General features: G+C 40.7%; 1 protein-coding gene across 2 annotated transcripts in view; it reads right to left on the bottom strand.

Moving 5' to 3' along the window:
- Window positions 1-2,166: 2,166 nt before the first annotated feature.
- JAG1 (jagged canonical Notch ligand 1) overlaps window positions 2,167-18,771 on the bottom strand; it is a 38,610-nt gene continuing 22,005 nt past the window's right edge. For both annotated transcript variants that reach the window (XM_059720154.1, XM_014595023.3), the window contains exons 6-26: window positions 16,144-16,274; window positions 15,746-15,865; window positions 15,123-15,236; window positions 14,696-14,809; window positions 13,719-13,832; window positions 13,269-13,315; window positions 12,597-12,770; window positions 12,020-12,170; window positions 11,397-11,561; window positions 10,805-10,918; window positions 9,614-9,727; window positions 9,397-9,510; window positions 9,149-9,265; window positions 8,609-8,636; window positions 8,384-8,469; window positions 7,463-7,576; window positions 7,151-7,260; window positions 6,833-7,066; window positions 6,425-6,556; window positions 5,850-6,000; window positions 2,167-5,078 (exon numbers count right to left, since the gene is read on the bottom strand). In XM_059720154.1, coding sequence (XP_059576137.1) covers window positions 4,621-5,078; window positions 5,850-6,000; window positions 6,425-6,556; window positions 6,833-7,066; window positions 7,151-7,260; window positions 7,463-7,576; window positions 8,384-8,469; window positions 8,609-8,636; window positions 9,149-9,265; window positions 9,397-9,510; window positions 9,614-9,727; window positions 10,805-10,918; window positions 11,397-11,561; window positions 12,020-12,170; window positions 12,597-12,770; window positions 13,269-13,315; window positions 13,719-13,832; window positions 14,696-14,809; window positions 15,123-15,236; window positions 15,746-15,865; window positions 16,144-16,274 — 2,902 coding nt within the window. In that variant the 3' untranslated portion in view covers window positions 2,167-4,620. The remainder of the gene's footprint in view (window positions 5,079-5,849; window positions 6,001-6,424; window positions 6,557-6,832; window positions 7,067-7,150; window positions 7,261-7,462; window positions 7,577-8,383; window positions 8,470-8,608; window positions 8,637-9,148; window positions 9,266-9,396; window positions 9,511-9,613; window positions 9,728-10,804; window positions 10,919-11,396; window positions 11,562-12,019; window positions 12,171-12,596; window positions 12,771-13,268; window positions 13,316-13,718; window positions 13,833-14,695; window positions 14,810-15,122; window positions 15,237-15,745; window positions 15,866-16,143; window positions 16,275-18,771) is intronic.

Raw genomic sequence — 18,771 nt, 5'->3', positions numbered from 1 at the left:
CTGGAGCCTGCAATGACTGGAGAAGTCGGTCTACTGAAGACCAGGCACTAGTGCTCCAACAAGGACGCTCTACCACCCACTCATGCTATTGTGGACTGTTGGCTGTCAAAGCAGAGGGTAGTGGAGATGGGCTGCACTGAAGAGCTGGATGTGGAGGGCACCTTACCAAAGGTGCTACAGTGGCTAGCTCCTGCTACCAGTTTGTTGTAGAAATGGAGCAGGTCTCTGCCAGCTTTGGTACAGAAAGTGACTTCTGATGGGCTTGATTAGAGGATGAGTGACAAGCCTCAAGAGGGGCAGCATGCAGAGCTCCCTTCTCATTTCTCTGGCTTGACAAGTTCCCGGTTTATTTATACTAGCTTGTGCACTAACTTGTGCGATGCAGGTGTTTCAGCATGTGCAAGAGTGAGCAATGCTGATACAATATCTACTTAAAAGGAAGGTTAGCTTCACCCTCAGAGAGTCATTTGAGGGCCTCCAGTCTGATATTTAGTCTGTTTATGCACCTCAGTTGCTAGGCAATGATATTGCTCCAAATTTGCGAGCACCAGCTGCCATTTGCTCATATCAACAATGTGGAAATAATTGCTCAGAAAAGTAGCCTTCCCCTCACAAAAACATTCTGGAATCAAAGGTGATGCAGTCTACACGCTCAATAGTTTTTACAAGTAAGATCAGCCTTTCCCCCCTATTAAATTCTATCAGAAAGTCACTGTATCTTGAACAAAACCAGTCTTGGTTACATACATCTGGTTGTAGCTGAGAGGTAGCCAAAAGAGGTTTGTTGATTTTTTTTTTTGGTAAAATTTATGTATTTAGAAAAGTAACTCAGGAAGCAGACTTGTTCCAGATCTTAGAAGAATAAGTATCCAAAGTATAAACACACAGCAGCAGCAGGAGGCTTCTCCTGCGCAAGCTTTACATATCTTCCCAGACTAGTAAATCATGAACTGGCAAAGTATAACATCCACAAAAATAAATAAATGTGCCTTAGTTCTGCAATGTGGAAGCTTTAAGCTTCTGTCTATTTATTTTTGCAATAATTAGGGTGGGGGTGGGGGAAAAAAAACAAGCTGTACCAACTCCTAAGAGCAATTGCTGTTCTGGTTTTCTGAGGGCTTTTCTTTGTTGTTGTTTTGAACATATCTGTGTTTATCTTGCCACTGCCATTAAATCACTACAAGTTTAGTGCCAGATTTCACCATGGCAGCCTCACATTTGATTACCTGTGCAGAATAGGGAGCATCTGCTGCTCTCAGATGGATTCAGCATGGGATCCTTATGTATGTATAAAGCCCCATGTTACATTGGGTCTGTGAAAAATGGGGAGACTAATAGAGAAGAAGTGATTTGGATAAATATCCCTGCTCCCTTTTATAGAAACTGCATATAGCATTACAGTACTTCGTTCTGCATTAGGTTTCCTTTATGAAGTTTAAGGAAACTTTAGATTGTACTTAGCCCAAAACTCAAGATAGCTTATGCATAAGTAAAAGGAGTATTTGGGTCCAGTTAGAGTGTGTTTTAACCTATAGCTAGTGGTGTCTATCAAATGCATACTACTGGAGACCAAGAAAAAAGGCCAAACCTTAATGCAAATGTTTGTTAATGCTTAATTGTAACTAAGGGACTGTGTGTTTGTGCCTGATTATGAAGGAAGTGTACTGGGTCACATTAGGTTCCAGAACTCTAGTAACATGAGAGACAGCAGTTCATCCAAGGTGTTCAAACTAATAGAAGCTACAGCATGACTTTGTGCTGAGCATTTTTAAAAAAATATTTAAAAAAGAAAACAGACATCTGTTTGTCAAAGTCGATGAAGTAGGACGTGACCTATTAAGAGAATATGTTGTGTTACATGTCATTTACTAAAACCTGTTAGCAACTTACCACTACCAACATTGGGGAAGTGTAGTAAAAAAATTGCTACAGAAATTAACTTGACAAGCAGTAGCTTGACAATTCTGGGGTGCTGCAATTAGTTATGTGGCATATGACAGTGAACAGCAGAGTAGCAGCCTTTCAAGGTATCATATAGCAACAGGCTAGAAACCCTTCTTGGTGAACTGAAGTTGAAATTAATTCAGAATTAGAAAATAGGAGTTCTGTATTCTGCCAGTATCATTCAACAGATCTAAGTGCTGTTTAAAGAAGCATGGGGAAAGGTGTTGGTAATCTCTCTCTGTTTAATTCTGTACATAAGCTTACATATTATGCAGTTCTCATGTTGCATTATCCCTTACTCTATACAAGGAGTTGTCTTTTTTAGAAGGCAGCATTACAAGAACAATAGATCTGTTTCTCCATTACCCCGAACAGTGTGCTGCTGTTTTATAGTCAGCCCACTACCAAATTCAGAATGGCAGCATTTTACATGTTCTGTGCACTGGTGTCAACCACCATACAATATACAGGGTAACAATACAATGTTCATAGCGTGACAAATTTCTGTAACTGGTCACAGGCACTGAATCTTATACTAGCCTAAAATTCAAGTCATTCCAGGGAGTATGGTGGAGTAATTCCATTTTTTGTAACCAATAGTAGAGTCAGTTCAGTATGAAGCAATAGTAGGGACAGAAAAGCAGCTTTAAAAGATCAGCATCCCTGATGCTGCAACAAGTTACATATAAAAAAAAAAAAAAAAAGCATGCATTCAACTTGGACCACTTACCATTTCCAAAGGAAGGTTAAAACAAAGCATAACACTGAAGTTAGGTTAAGACTTCCCCACAATCCAGCATCACTTGTACTCAGTCCTCCTTTGATGACATGGAGAAACCAGAGATAAGGAGCATAGCTCCCAAAGCTGACAAGTGTGGAAGCTTTCAATGATACCTACTTTGCAGAAGTCATTTTAACACAATATTCCTTGTCAGCATGTGCCCAACTTAAAGGTTTACAAAATTCACTGGGAGCCCTTCCATGGTCTTTAGCAGTATTTGAATCAGGCCCTGAATACACAGCTCAACGTTGCTGATCCCAACAATCTGTCACACCTTAGCTACCCTTACTTTTGGGCATGCAGCTAGCTAAAAGTGCCTCAAAGCTCAATAACAGCCACGCTGTTTTCTGTTTTCATACAAAAAATTTAATAAATATTACTTTTCAAGATTTATTGCCAGGAACAACACATCAAAGATGCATTTTCATATAACACTAATATCACAATACAAGGTATCTTTCATGATCTCAGTGGTTAACCAATGAGATTACTATGTTTATAAGCCTTTTTTGATCTTTAATGTTGTAATAGCACTTTGATTTCCTCACTTGTTATGGCGGGCAGTGTAATCTATGGCAAATCTACACAGTGATCTTACTGGACATTCTACTGTTCAAGTATTCAACAACTAGCTTATTAGAATACTCCCTAAATGCAGTAGATTACAAAAAAAAAAAAAAAAAAAATCAAATCTACAAGTGGTTCAGTATTACATATTCATGGTGAAAAAAAAATCAGAATTTACAAAATAAGATTTCTGTGCTTCCAACTTCACACGCTAATTTGATATCTTAATTACATGCAACCACTCACATTTCATCTACATAAAGTCATAGCTCCGTTTTGTTCCCTTAAACTGCTTTGTAGCAGATTATCTGCCTGTCACTCTTTCAAGTCTAAAGCAGCAAAACAAAAAAAAAAGTTCTAGTCTAATTATCTAAAACTGCCTCAGTCAGTACTTACAAATAGTCTTAAAGTGATACTATGGAAGGTGTTTCAAACGTTTGACATTTGTACAAAAACCAGCATCAAGGCATGAGAGCCCGTCCTATTGTTAAAAATAAACTATTTTTAGAACACATTAATTTTGGCATATAGGCAACATGTAACAAGAAAATAAATTCAAAATAAAGAAGCCACAAGCTTACAACGCTATCAAAAACCTTCAACTCTAAACACATACATATAAATAAAAAGGAATGATATTTAAGGCTCTTGATTATTAAGTTAATAAATCAAATATACACAGCGATTAATAAAAAAAGAATTATTTACATATCTATACAAACTTCTATTTTTGACACATTTTCCTCTTTAAATTCTTCATTTACCAGCAACTGCTGACATTGAGTTCCTCCCCTCCCACCCCCAACAAAAATACAATAAAAAAAAATAAATAATAAACTTTCTTGATAGTTGCTGTGGTTCTGAGCTGCAAAGGCACTTTCAAATACAGAACTAGTTGTACGTCACCATAAAACCAATATACAAAAAACTCAGCGTCAATAAATATAAATAAAATGTATTATTCTACGAAACTGTATAAATTGGGACATCTGACCAAAAAAAAAGGTAAATGCTAAAGAAGAGCTAATAAGTCTATGCAATACCTTATGAAACATTTCTGTGATGTATCAGCTACAGCTGAATTTACCATTAGGGCACTTTTGACTAGTTTTGCATAGATGTGAAATGCAGCACTTGGTATTCCCAGCCAACCACAGCAACTATCATTGCCAGTGTAAGCCAGCTTGTCAAAACTTAAATTAACACAGGGATTCTAAGTAAATAATAGCCTTAGACTCAAATATTACACAACAGTTTAAAGAACTACAAGCTCAGAGTGCCTTTATAATGATATTCAAAGGCCCTGCATGGCAGCACCTCACCAACTGCTATACAATGTATTCCATTCGATTTAAACTTTGCGCACTTTCCAAGTCTCTGTTGTCTTGTTTATTTGTCCAGTTTGGGTGTTTCGTAGGCGTACTGTTGGGTGGCTTTTCATCTCTGTCTACCAGTGTGTATGCTGGCTGTTTGGCAAATCGGGCCTTCTGTTGATGCTTGTCCATGTCGTCTTCCTCTACCTCTGAATTGTGTGTCCTTATTTTGGCAATTTTAGAGTTTTTGTTTTCGTAGTCTTTGATAGGGACAGCATTGGCTCCGTGTTTCTCAATGGGGTTTTTTATCTGATTCAGCTGCTCCCTCACGTTGTTTGTGGTGTTGTCATCTGATGCCGTGTGAGTGTGGCTGCTCTGCTTTCTGCGTTTTCGAATGCACCAATAAAAGGCTGTTACCAAGCAACAGATCCAGGCTACTGTTAAGACGGAGCTCAGCAATGGCACCAAGAAATCTGAAAGACAGATATGAGACCAATTAACCTTGCAAATGAAGTCCTTTAGTTAAAGCAGACTACCAAACAAACAACAACAGCCACCCTCAATTTCTAAGCTGCCTTCTCACGCTGTTCTTAAGGGAATATTCTTGTCTCTTAAAGATTAAAAAAATATTCCAAGTGGAGCTAGCACAAGACTATGCCAACAGCACTAGATGCTAGGGAAGTCTTCCTTTTCTCCACAAAACCAACAGCTTGCAGTCAGTGGTAATGCAAACTTCTCTACAGTACCCTGCCAAAGACCCTGGCCTAGAGGGAATAGTTCTTCAGCCGAGGGTAACTGGCTCCAAATCCAGCAAAATCCTTGATCTCTCAGAGACTGTCAACAAAAATGTTAATTATTGGAGGGTGTTATGTGGCAAATACATCCGCTATGATCTTGAGACAGAACATTTAGTTCAGTTAAATCAGGGTACTAGCAGCCATCAGATAGTAATTGGGAGTTATCACTTTCAGAAGCCAGGAAATGCTTCATCTTGGTATTTTTATTCCTTTTTCTTATGGTGCAATCCATGTGGCAGGGAGGAGAAAGGGAAGCAAGTAAAAGGTCTCCTTTCCAACAGCCTGGCACAATCCCTCCCTCCTTTCCCCCACCAAGCTACAACACGAAGATAAGCCTTCTAACTTGACCAGAGATGAAGCCTCAATATGAGACAAAAACCAAACCAACCCCCCCCCCCCCCCAAAAAAAAAAACCCCAAACAAACCCCAAACCCAAAACCATCATACCTGTCTTGTTTTTAGTTGGTCGCCTTTGTACTCTAACTTCTGCAACTGCAGCAATTAGCGTGTTGTTTCCATCACGTTTACTGACAAGGTCAATAATTTTATCGGTGATTTCCTTGATTGGGTTTTCATTCTCCCGAATGTCTTCAGCTGACTATAAGGGAAGGAGTACAGTTAACTATCATACACTTAAGTGGCATTAATAACCACTATAAAAACCAAACTTTTGTAACCATAAAGCAGAGCACTTCCCAGAATTTTCCAGCTAAAACTCCTGTTACTGGTAGAGGCAGGCCAAGCATGAGAAGTTTCAGCCCATATCATTTTAGAAGACACTAACAAGTGCTTATGTGGTGTTATAAATGGAAACCGGTTTTGCTACTTTAACTAATCACAGTTGCAACCCGATGTTAATTTTCAAGCATGTTGTAGACCAAACATTGATACCCCTCTCCCATTCAAAGGAATTGGCAAGGTTTATAATTTCCATTCCAAGTGCTGACAAAGCTTAAAATTAATTCAGTGCATCCCCATTACATATATAGCAATTTAACAAGTGTTTAAAGGTGAGTACTTACTATCGCAACATGTATTTCATTGTTTGCTAAGCGTGAAGGCTCACAGGTGATGTAGATGGAATATTCAACAGAAACATTCTTCAAAATGTTAAGCTTTCTCAGTTCACTGCAAATATGCTCAGTGGTAAGACCCTAGCAATACAAAAAAAAAAGAGTCTTATGAGTTACAATTTAAGATACAGACTTATTCCTTAAACAGAGCACTGTACAACAAGCTCTTGGTTGCTCTTCCACTACTGAGATAAAGCCCAGCAGAGAGTACACGGGTCTTTAGACTGCACGTTTTAATTAAAAAATGAGATTAATCTCCTATTACTGAATTTGAGGAAGATGATTGTCAGATCACTTGTTTCATGCAATGCCAGTCTACTTTTTGTTATAGGAGCTTTTTTATTTCAAGTTACCCACCGGCAACATCATCTCTTTATTGAAGGTAAATGTAATGTTGGCACAGTTGTCCTGGTAATAAGAGTCTGAATTACATTTGGACTTCACTGGTGGCTGATTTGAAAGCCAGCATTCACCCATTGCAGCACAGGGATGTGTAAAGCAGTGGTCATCCTTAATAGGATTACAGGTGTGTCCAGCTGGGCACTCATGACCTTTAGCATGGATTAGACAAGGTGTAGGCCCACACCAAACCTGGAAGAGAGCGAGTATTTTATGAGTGTACAGTCAGGGGTGTACAGGAGAAAACAAATGCAACTCAAAGTACAGCAAGACTACCTTAGAGCACGTGACCTTTCCATTCAAACACTGACAGGTATTACAGTTGTCGTCCCATTTAGTACCATCTGCTGTCACACGCCCGTTGGTAATACAAGGCCTTCCTGTAACTGTGAGAAAGGGAGATGGATTCTTAAACAGTTTGCTCTACTCTAAGCCTGCCCTACCACATTTTCCGATCCCTTTCCATTTCATAAAATCTAGTTGAGTGCAAGAACTTTTCCATTCCTTTACTATGTATGCTCTTATTACAGTTGCTAGCATGTAAATGAACTGAATCTGGAAACATATACTGTAGGCTGCTTGGAATACCTTCTTGGCATCTTGGGCCACTACGACCAGGCGGACAGATGCAGCGGTAGCCGTTAATTTCATCAATGCATGTAGCTCCAAAAGCACAGGGTGAAGACTGGCATTCATTGATATCTGTGATAAAGAAGGGGGGGGGGGGGAGTTGCACCCATTAAACAGCTATCCATACAGGTGAGTGTGAGAGTACACACAAGACAGCTGTAGCCTTATATTCTCTTTTCATATCTGGATTCTGATTTCTGTTATACCACTGCAATTCTGGAGTAAATTTGTTTGAAGTCACTGCAGTTAGCCCAGGTTTACAGTGCTGTAAATCCAGATCATAACTTGACCATGGTCTGACTACTTAAAAAGCCCTTCAGGGACAAGGACACATTCTTTGCTAGATAGATATGCTCACCTTCCTCTGGCACGGTCCAGATTAGTCAACACAGTTATATTTAATACATGGACATTAAACCCCTTTCAATTACACTATGGCTAGGAACAATTCTATTTTCATAGCTGTGTTATTAAAATGTTGGTATCTTCCTACCTATAACTATTATTACATTACAGAGAAAACAGGAACCAAATCAGTGCCTGGAGGCAGATTATTATTAGTTGACAGGGATTTTAACTAGCATCCTTCACTCTCAAACAGAAAGTCTGCCACAGACCATCTCCTAACAGGGGAGGACTAACACCATACTCCTCCCAGCTGGGCTCAGACTTTTTTAGGCTAAAGTGCATCTAATACTTTCTCTACATTTTCACTGAGCATTTTTTCAGCCAGCTATAAATCAGGCATACCAGATATGGACAAATAATAGGGCTGGACAGATTTGCATACCAGATTCAAAAACTCTGGTATTTTGTGGCAGCACATATTTAAATAATTATTAGGTCAGGATCAAGTTGGAGTTACATGGTAATACTTACTTATCCGACAGTCTGGGCCTGCAAAGCCTGGAGCGCATTCACAGCGGTACCAGTTATCTCCATCCACACAAGTCCCACTATTATAACTAAAAAGGACAGGAAAAAGAGGTATCACTTAGCCATAGTAGGTTTCACTGTTTGGTGAAAAAAGACAAGTGAACAGTTCTAATGCAAAAAGATGCCAAAGGCAAAGGATGAGTAACATATCCAAGTCACAACACTTACCAAGGATGAGGACTGCAATCATTTGTATCTGCAGAAAGCAAGACAGACATCCATTAACATACGAACCAGGGCTGGAGTAAATGTTGTCATCAGTAAAGAATGACTAAATTCCTACAATGCTTGAGCTACATTTGGCTTAAACTTTTGCAAAAATATGCCAAAATGCTCAGTTAAATTGATTCCAGGCTTCCACCACAAAATTTGTTAACTACACTGTGGAACACATGTACACAGGAAAAGATCCTTGTAAAGAATATAAAAAGGAAGAAGTGAATGGAAGCAGACAGGGCTGCTGGTAGAAGAAGAATGCAGGAGAAAACAAGACAACATCTGTCTCCACTTAACTCACTTGCAACTTTCTCATGCCCAGGTCAAGGCTCTATCATATAATGTCATTAAAAGCAAAGATTCAGGTGATGCTAAAGCCTACATCAAACAGTTCTCCCCTTCTGGTTTCAATCTTGACACTCAGAGGGCAACAGGATGAGCTAATGTTCTTGTCAGGCAACACTTTAGAAAAGTTCAAGCAGAGAGACTTACTCTGAGTGCAAGTTGGTCCTTCCCAGCCTTCTTTGCAGACACAAGTAAAGGAATCCCCGCTGACTACACAGGTACCACCATTATGGCAGGGGCTTGGCAGGCAACTGCTGTTTCTTGCTATAACAGAACACAAGAAGGTAGAGGTAAGTTATTTTTCCTTTAAGTCACACTAAGATCAGGCAAAGGGGGATGCCAAGGTTACAGATTCAGGGATGCATCTACCCCTAGATACTACAAGTCCTGGTTACCTATATTACAAGTGGCTCCTTCCCATCCTGCAGGACACATGCACTTGAAAGTGTCTCCCTCATCATAACATGTTCCTCCATTATTGCATGTAGCCTCATCACACTGGCTATCACCTAGGAAGAGCAAACCAGCCTCAGTTTCACTGCTCCACTAACACAACACAACACAACGCAGCACATTTAACATTACTTTAAACATACAAGAACTGCAACTTACGCGAGTGGCAAGTCTTTCCTTTCCACCCATTTTTACATTCACAGAAAAAGTCATTAACCAAGTCTCGGCAAGTCCCTCCATTGTGGCAAGGGTTTTTACTGCAGTCATTAATATCTGGAAGTATAAAAAGAGGGAAAGTGAGACCTAAGGAATGCTTGCAGCCACTATAAACTACTTAATGCTTGATGGAAGCATAGTGCCAGATCCCTGATTTTGGCCTCAAGTCTCAGTTCTGGATTAAGTGCTTGAATATTTTAACTGCTACCACAGACGTCATGTATATTCAGTAACAGCGTCCCCTGCCCCCCAGCTCATTTTCATTTCATTCAGGGCAAACATCACTCCAGTTCCCAAAGATAAGAGCTAGTGAAATGAAAAAGGGGAAAGGCCTAACATCCTAATTGCTGATTATGACATGGATTTTACTGAACAGCGAGTAAAAAGCTAGCAGTTAAGAACTCTTCTCCCCCATTTTACCTGTCACAGCAGACAGAAGGGCATGTGTTATTTTTTAAGAATAGAGGGTTTACTTGTATTAACTTTTTCCTATGGTGAGTTGTCTAGTATTAATGGTGCAAGACTGGGCAGCAAATTCTATTGTCAACTCTGCTAATAACTGCAGTTATTTGCTAGTTTCTCAGTCCTACCCAATTCATAAAGAGTTCCTCTTCATCTTCCAGACATAGCAAAGCTGTAAGGTTCTTAAAGCACTTGCTCAGATTCAAAGTCCATCAAACTCAATGGAAAGATAACACCAACCTCACTGGGCTTTGAATCTCAAGATCAGATAAAGAGTACATATCATAACTAAGACAGCACAATATAGGCAGATCCTATTCCACTTAATCCTCCAAGTAGAACTTGAGATCTTGCTTAGACTTTAGATGCCAATTTCAACCCTGCTCGAATGCCTGAAGAAAACAAATTAAAAATGCATCTCGTTTTGTAATATCCCTTCATCTAGGCTTTTTTGTGATATTCTCAAGGCTGTGAGAAGGAGGAAGAACCATCCACCTTCTGCATTAGTAGTTTTGCAGCAAACAGGGTAGAACAGATTCACTTGGGCAAAGGCATCCAGGCGCCACTTAGACACCTCATGGGTAGAACATGACACAGCCCTGTATGTCCAGGCTTTGCTTTCAGACACTGCTCCACGATACCTTGTCTTCAGTTTCAAGAAGGTTAACTTACTTGTTTCACAGTAATTTCCTTCCCATCCATCGCTACAGATGCATTTGTAGGAGTTGATACCATCAATGCAGGTGCCACCATTTTTACAGGGGTTGCTTTCGCAGTCATTAATATCTGCAACAGATTGAAGAAAATCTGCCTCAGTACAGTTAGCAAGCCTTCTTATATAACTTGCTTTGCTGTCAAAAGACAAACTCCATTTCTATACACTGACAAAAGCGTGGACACAATAGACACAAGATAAAGGTGAAACAGCCAGCAATTGCTTTTGTAACAGTATATTCTTTGTAACAGAGCTTTTAAAGAGCCCATAAAACCTAGGGTAAAACCAACCATTAAAAACACCTCAGCTCTTGAATACACAAGGTTTGAAAATCATACAATTCAAGGACAGCTGGTTTGTTATACTAACACCCCCCCACCCGGGTCTTGGGAACGCCAATATGCCGTGCCCAAGAAGGACCCTAAAGTAGAGTTCCACGGTCCACTGCGTCACAGGAAAGCCTTATACGGTCTCAGAGGAAGGGACATGTCATTTTCTAATAGCAAACTTGAGGTCAGAACCAAAAAGATAAGCATTGTAAGTTCTTACTTTCATGGCAGTAGGTGCCAGTAAAGCCTTTATTGCACTCGCAAGTGAATTTTCCCCCTGCTTGGCTCTTGCACTTCCCATGGGGACCGCAGACATTTGAAGAAATATAGCGAACCCCTTCTGGTGTGTTGTTAGAAGCCACTGCCACTGTACAACTGTCAATGACTGCAGAAGGAGAGAGATAGAGCTGAGGACTGCCCACTTCATCACATTACCAAGCAGGCTGGCTTCTTGCAACCTGCAAGTACCTAGGTCTCATAGTAATTACCTACATTGAGATTGTACGGTGACTAACTGCACTTGTTACATTAGAGTAAATATTTGCAACTAATTTCCATTTAATCTTCTGAGCCACAAGAGAGTTTGGAGGCTTCCGGGTCTGATCTAAGGTGCATGCAACTATGATTGAGAAGCAGGCATAAAGCATCTCTTAGATAACCATAATCACGAACAGAACATTTTTCTCGTGTATTGGGGTAAAACACAGGGCCAAACTCAGCTGCATAACGCAAATGCAGCATTCAGATTTTGACCTCAAGGTTGAACTGGCCCCACCAAGCCTTATCCTGGGAAATGAGTCAAAAGCATTATTGACGCAGCTGTCATTCGAGACTAACACGTACCTTCACAAGGAGTAGTGCGGCAGTGGTCTTTCAGGTGGGAGCAATTCTTTCCCTCATAATCTTCAGGGCAGTTACAGTAGTAGTCTGTGGCAAGATTGAAGCACTGGGCGCCATTCTGGCAAGGGTTGGGCTCACAATAATCTATGTCCAACTATAAATGACAGGGGGAGAAGGGGGGAAGCTGAGTGAAACAGAGGTTTTATTATTGCTCTTCTCACTGCTACAGGCTGCAGACACTGTGGAATCTGACCTTTTTATCTGCTGCCTCTATTAATTGTACACAATGCAGAGAGTACAGTTATACTTCCAGTAGCTTTGGCAGACAGCATTCTGATATTAAACAGCCACTGAAGGTTAATAGTCAGCATGCAACAAAACTTGACACGCGAACACTTGCGAGCTGTTTAAACGAGTTTTCAGCCACCACAAGGTTTTTCACAAGCACTTCCTTGGCAAGCAGCTATATAGAAAGTATGCCTGTCATACGGGTCACTGGACATGAGGTATTCAGCATACAGAATCAAAAAGTGCTTGTGAGAACTCTGTTATCTGGGACATGCCTTTCACCCACGCTCACCTGACAGAGGTTTCCCGAGAAACCAGCAGGACACAAACACTGAAATCCATTGATCTCATCCTGACAGTGGCCACCATTCAAGCAAGGGTTGCTTGCACATTCATTAATGTCTCTCTCACAGTGATCTCCTGCATAACCAGGTGGACAGAGACATCGGTAGCCATTAACCAAATCCTAGGAATGAACAAGACAGCATTTAAAAGTTAGTAGAATTTTTTTTAAGCTCCAAAAACTTATCACCTTTAATAGGCCAAAAGCTGTCATAAGAAACTTCAGCTGAAGTTAAACCAGGCAAGAGTATTTAGGAAAAAAGGTATTTGTTTACATTCTTAAATTTCTCAGTGGGATATGTTAAGCCAGATTTAAAACTGGAGCAGCCAGGTTTACTGTTCACATACAGTTAGATGAGCTTTACAATAAACAAGGCCAGCCAATAGTTCACTGGTGGCAGTAGTGGAGAAGATGAGTCATTTGCTGCAAAAAAGTATATGCTACCTACCCCCACCTTTCTTTCCTCCTCAAAAGAGCCAGAACCTCAGCTGCTGTTAAATGACAAGACTCCCTTGACTCTGCATGCTATTTTACACCTGTTGTATACTTGGCCCATGCAGACTAAAGCATCTTGATTTCAACACCTGCATTAACAACCAATTAAAAATCAGGCTGACTTACTCGACAGGATCCTCCATTCTGACACTGTCCAAGACAATCATTAATATCTGCAATAAAAATTAGCACACTTTTAGGAGGCAAACAAAGCATTTATATGAGCTACAAATGAGCTAGTGTCTCTCAAAGTCCAGCTAGATAAACCTTTTGTCAAGTTTCCTGCATGCCTTCCTCAAGATAAGGTTATTATAATGGGTGGGAACATTCAGCAATTCTTCCAGTGGAGCTAGTGAAACTTCACATCATTGTTTAGGTCAGCTTATCAGAATATAGCCATGCTAAGGACTAATGACTTTGATAAAACTGTGTATTCTCATTCCAGACCAACTACTCCCTTTCTTAAAACACCACCAACTGCTGCTGGCTGGCTCACCATTTAAAGCACAGCTCAGGATTCAGTGGATTGTATAGCAACATTTCCCCTTTAGGTATAGAATGCACAGAGATGCTTACTTATATCACAATTCTGGCCAGACCAGCCATCAATGCAGTCGCAATAGTAGCTACCAATCAGATTCCTGCAGGAGTTGGCATTGACACAAGGTTTGCCCTCACATTCATTCGCATCTGAAAAACAGTTTGAATGGACAGTGTTGAGCTGTGGATGCAGCAGGAGGGGAAAGAGTCTACTTTTTGTTTTCACAGTAATAATCAGGAGTTCATTTAAAGCTCAGAAAGCAACTTAGAATGTAAAAATGGATTAGGAAGACTGAACAGAATAAAAGGCTACCCAACAGGAGTCCCCAAGGTCCCCTTCAATTCCTCTCGAATTACAGCACACTGGCTACACTAATTAATCAATAATTACCCAGCCACTCACTAAGCATCATGTTAAAGTATCAAAAAAAACTGGAGACTTGGGCCAGCATTTCAAAGGAGCACTGCACCCTGGTCACTGGGATTAATACGCAGCATGAAGAATGCAGACAGCTCATTCTTCATGATATCATCCACATTTTGGAGCCCAGCTGTGAACTCCTTGGTCTGGAGGATTTGACATAACTAAGAAGATACAGAAGTTTCTCACAAAGCCAAAGGAAGGAAAGAGAACATAGAGGTGGGGGAGGGTGCATGAAGAAGGGACAGACCAGCACGGGTACACACAAAACTAGTTCACCTACAATTTAAAGTACCTCTATTAGGCTTAGTAAACTTGGGAACTGTTTTTCTGCAATAGCCAGTATGGTCAATGATGCAACTCAATTAGGAAGTCATTCTATAAAGGGTGACTTAGGCCCAAAATCCTGAGAACACTGCTACATGTTCTGAATGTTAAGCCTCTCAACAGGCCTGGAGACTGTAAAAGAAGTCTTCACATGCCTGGAGCCCAACACACTCTTAAGGACCTGCAGGACTGATTCCCTGGTACGCAAATTCTACAGTAGCAGTTTTGCAGAATAGTTTTCAATAAAGAGTAATACAATACTTACCAAGCTGGCAAGTTTTACCAGTCCACTGAGGTGGGCAGATGCACTTAAATTCACCAACTAGATCTTGGCAGGTTCCTCCATGGCCACAGGGATTTGGAGAACAATCATCAATGTCTGCAAAAAGAGGGCAGGAGGAAAGACTTAGCTTAGTTCAGGATATCAAAATCTTGGCAAATACACAGTTGCCAATAAGATCTGTTGAGAGAAGGGTGCAAAAGCGCTAACAGAGCTGTATGAAAGAACCTCACGTATATGAAAGGAGGCAAAGCATCACAATATGAATGGTCATTAAAAGCCAGCACAAACAAAAAAAATGTTGCAGAAGGGTTAAAAAGCTTCCTTCCCTCCTAGGTTGTGAGTAGCAAGAGTTAGGGAAGGATAAACATTTATGAGCTTATTGCAAACTCCCCCCAACAACAGTACTTACTATCAGTGCAAGTTGGTCCAGCCCAGCCTGGTGAACACATACATTCAAATCCAGTTGAGGTTTCAAGGCAGCTTCCTCCATTGTGACAAGGATCAGAAAGGCAGGCATGTTCCGCTACACCAAAACATACAGCCATGTCAGGTCTGGTAAAGTCCAGGAGTATGAGCAGTCACTGCCAACAAGACCCACTTGCCACTCCCCCTGCACAGCCCTGCGCTTGGGCCACCAGCACAGCTGCCACTACATCTCATTCTCATTTAGTAGCTTTTGGTTTCACACAGTATGAAACTGGCAGGAAGTCATCTTTCATGCTAAGCTGACCTGATCAACATACCATGGACTTTTCTGTCTGAGCAGGAGCCAAGTTAGAGCTCACACCAACTGCAGCAAGAATGCTAGAGAAGTCATTAAGAGTCATCAGGAGTTTGATTTAGCAGATATCAGTCACTCAGCACAGAGTGAGAGTGAGCTTAGACCTTATCAGCCAGCCTTTAACAGCCACCACCTTAGTAATATTACAAATCCAAACTTCCTAGGCGAGGCAGAACGAGACCAAGATAGCTACCCGGAGCTGACAGGAAGCTAATTGGTAGCAATCAGCCCTTGAGAATCAGGGCACTTACCAATTTCGCAGTTCTGTCCCGAGTAACCCTCAGGGCAGGAACACTGATATTTGTCAGGCCCCGTGTTGCTGCAGGTACCACCATTCAAACAAGGCAGGCGAGTTCCACAGTAGTTAAGATCTGTACACAAGGAGCAGAATGGTAAGAGCTGAACAGAAAGGGTTTTGTTCAGTTACTCTAAATCCTTTCACAGAATGTGCCCTGTGCACAACGGCAGGCCAACACAGAGCAAAGCGAAGCCTGTATGCTAACAACCGGTGCATGGCTGGGGGGGGAAGAGGCTAAAAAACCCAGCCAAAGGACAAAAACCCTGCCACGTTCTGGATGCTCTCTCTCAATGCTAGCTGCCAGCATTAAAATTCAAGTTTTACCCTTGGCTATCTGCAAGATTAGCATACCTTTGTCACAGAGCTGACCACCCCAGTTGGTTTCACAGAGGCATTGCCATGGTTCATTGCAGGTGCCATGGACACATCCTGGGTGTGGAATGCACTTATCGCAGTACTGGCCTTGCCATCCATACTGACACCTTAATAATAAAAAAAGAGAGAGCATGGAAACAAAAACTTGGAATTACTTTTGAAGACAAAAAGTAACTGCAAAACTCCCAAGGTTAAGTAAGATTTTTTGGGGGGGGGAGGAGGGGGAGGGTGGAAAGCCATTCAAGGTTTGTTTGAGGGTTTCTTGTAAACAAACATCTTAGCGGTTTCGCCAAGGTCTCTGAAGCCAGCCCTCCTCACAAAAGAATAACTGTTCTGAGAGAACCAGCGTGGGACCATTCAACACAATGCTACTCTATTCTGAAGCTCACACAAATGTGGCCGAGAGGGTGGGTGTATACTACAAATCAATCTCTGGATTTTGACAGAATGGATTATAAATTTGAAAAAAAAAGGCAATGGGAACAATGGTTATCTAGCCCTCCCTCAGGACTGCAATGACCCAGGCACTTTAGCCATAGTGTGTGCACAGGAAGAGAAACCAAACACAGCCATAAACACTACCTCCCAGCATTGTAGGAGACAGCAATAGAGCCGACTTATCCTAGTGTTATCGGAAATTACCCCCCTGTGCTGGATTGTGGTAGAAGCCTTCTGATACAAAATTATGAGACCACATATGATAAAGGGATTTCTTTAAAAACAAAGAACAAATACTAGATTTGCAGGGTGTCTGTGTGTTTGTGTAGGGGTTGGTTGTTTTGGTTTATTTATTTTTTTTTGGGGGGGGGGGAGGGATGACAAACTGGCTCGTCATGTACTTAAGAGCTCACTGTTTTTCAGAACAAGCCACTCTCCATCCAAATGTTATCCACCACATGGAGTTTGGTTTTTAAGTTATGAAATATTGCCAATCTTCAACTAACTACAGCTATTATTCTGAGATTTTAACATAGTGGGGAAAAACAGCTTAAACCATGCAAAGTCAAGCATGAAACTTAACACATTACAGCCCCCTCAAACTGGAGCCTAATTTTGGACTTGTTTCTCTCAAGCAAAATGAAACAGGGATTTTACATATGAATTAAAAAAAAACAAAAACCATGCACATACGCTAGGGAAGAGAGAGGGGTGTAGCTGAAGTCATAGGTTTACTAAAGTACTGTATTTCATTAATAGAGTCTGGCAGTAAGTGATCAGCAGTAATAACTCACTGAGCCATTACTAAATTATGAAAATAAACTTCTGCGCAGAAGGCAGTTAGGCTTTCTTTTCAAAAAGCTGTTCTCTGCCCAGTAAGTCCTTCTCATGGGAAACGTTACAGGGCTCTACCCAATAGCTAATCACCCAAGGCTAATAGTAAGTTTAACTTCCCTTCTAAAACTCTCAGATGACCAGCCACCTCCTAATTAAAGATTTTTTTTTTTAAATAGATGCATCAATATCAGCCTGTTCAAAGCTCAGGTGAAACAAATGAAGTTGTGTGTATGAAAAACAAAGTTAGTCTAAACTTAGTTTTTTTGTAACCCAAGCTAAAAACAGAACAGGGTGGTGGGACATGGAAAGACCACCTTTTCTGAAGTAACTCACTGAACATCTTCTGATATAGAGAAAAGGAGAAGAAGGTAATAAAACGTCATATTTGGGACCATTCATGTTATACCAGTGCATGGTATAACACAACAACTTGCAAGGATGCACTAATCTTTATAGCGGAGGCCACGGGTTTTCCCCAAATGCCTGGGCCCTTTGCAGCCTCCATTCCTGCCATATTAAGGAGGCAAAGCACTTTAAAACCTTTCCTCTTGCTTCAGTGAAACAAAATGCAGTAACAGTGAACTTTGTAGAGCGAGCATATATATATTTTTTTAATTAATGCTTGCACTTTGGGACTGATCTAAGAAAACTAGACAAGGGCTATGGATATATTTAAAAAAGGGGGGGGGGAAAGAGTTAAAGTTCCAGAATCCTGGAATTTGTTCTCATTTAATAATATGTATGAAGCAGTTTCTCATGAGAAATCTGAAGTTTCTTTGCTTATATAATGATTCATGAGTAGATTTGGTTTTGTTGGCAGGCTCATGTTGAAGAAAGTTACTCGCACCAAAAAGAAAAGGGATATTTTAAGTACATTTGCAAGTTGTCTATGTACCAGGACCTAGAGCAGTTTCTGCTGGGATGTTATTTTTAAACTCAAGTTGCATTTGTAACATATAGACGACATGACTCATCAAAACTTAAGAGAATATAAAAATCTCATTTCTGCGTTTGCTTTAAAGATATGGGACTCATTTGGCAAGCCAAAAGGATCTGAAAGCACCAGAAGGGCAGTGTTGTTTTAAAACTATGCAAATCAAGTGTGGGAAAGTTGCACCTTGAGTAAATAAGAGCACTAGTGCATGTCTGGGCAGTAAGTGGGAGGTGAGAGACTTAGAAAGAGAAAGGCCTAAAAACAATTCAGGAAACAAAGCCTGTTGTTCAGACTAGAGACAGCAACCCTACAAGGCATGTTTATTCTGAAGACAGTAGCACAAATCACTGGTAGCCTCAGCTGATAATACTTCTTGCGCCATCTGGCCCACACTA

This window comes from Alligator mississippiensis, chromosome 1, assembly GCF_030867095.1.
Source record: "Alligator mississippiensis isolate rAllMis1 chromosome 1, rAllMis1, whole genome shotgun sequence".
Taxonomy (NCBI): Eukaryota; Metazoa; Chordata; order Crocodylia; family Alligatoridae; genus Alligator; species Alligator mississippiensis.
Note: the sequence above shows the minus strand (reverse complement) of the source record. Positions and strands in the feature narration are given on the sequence as shown.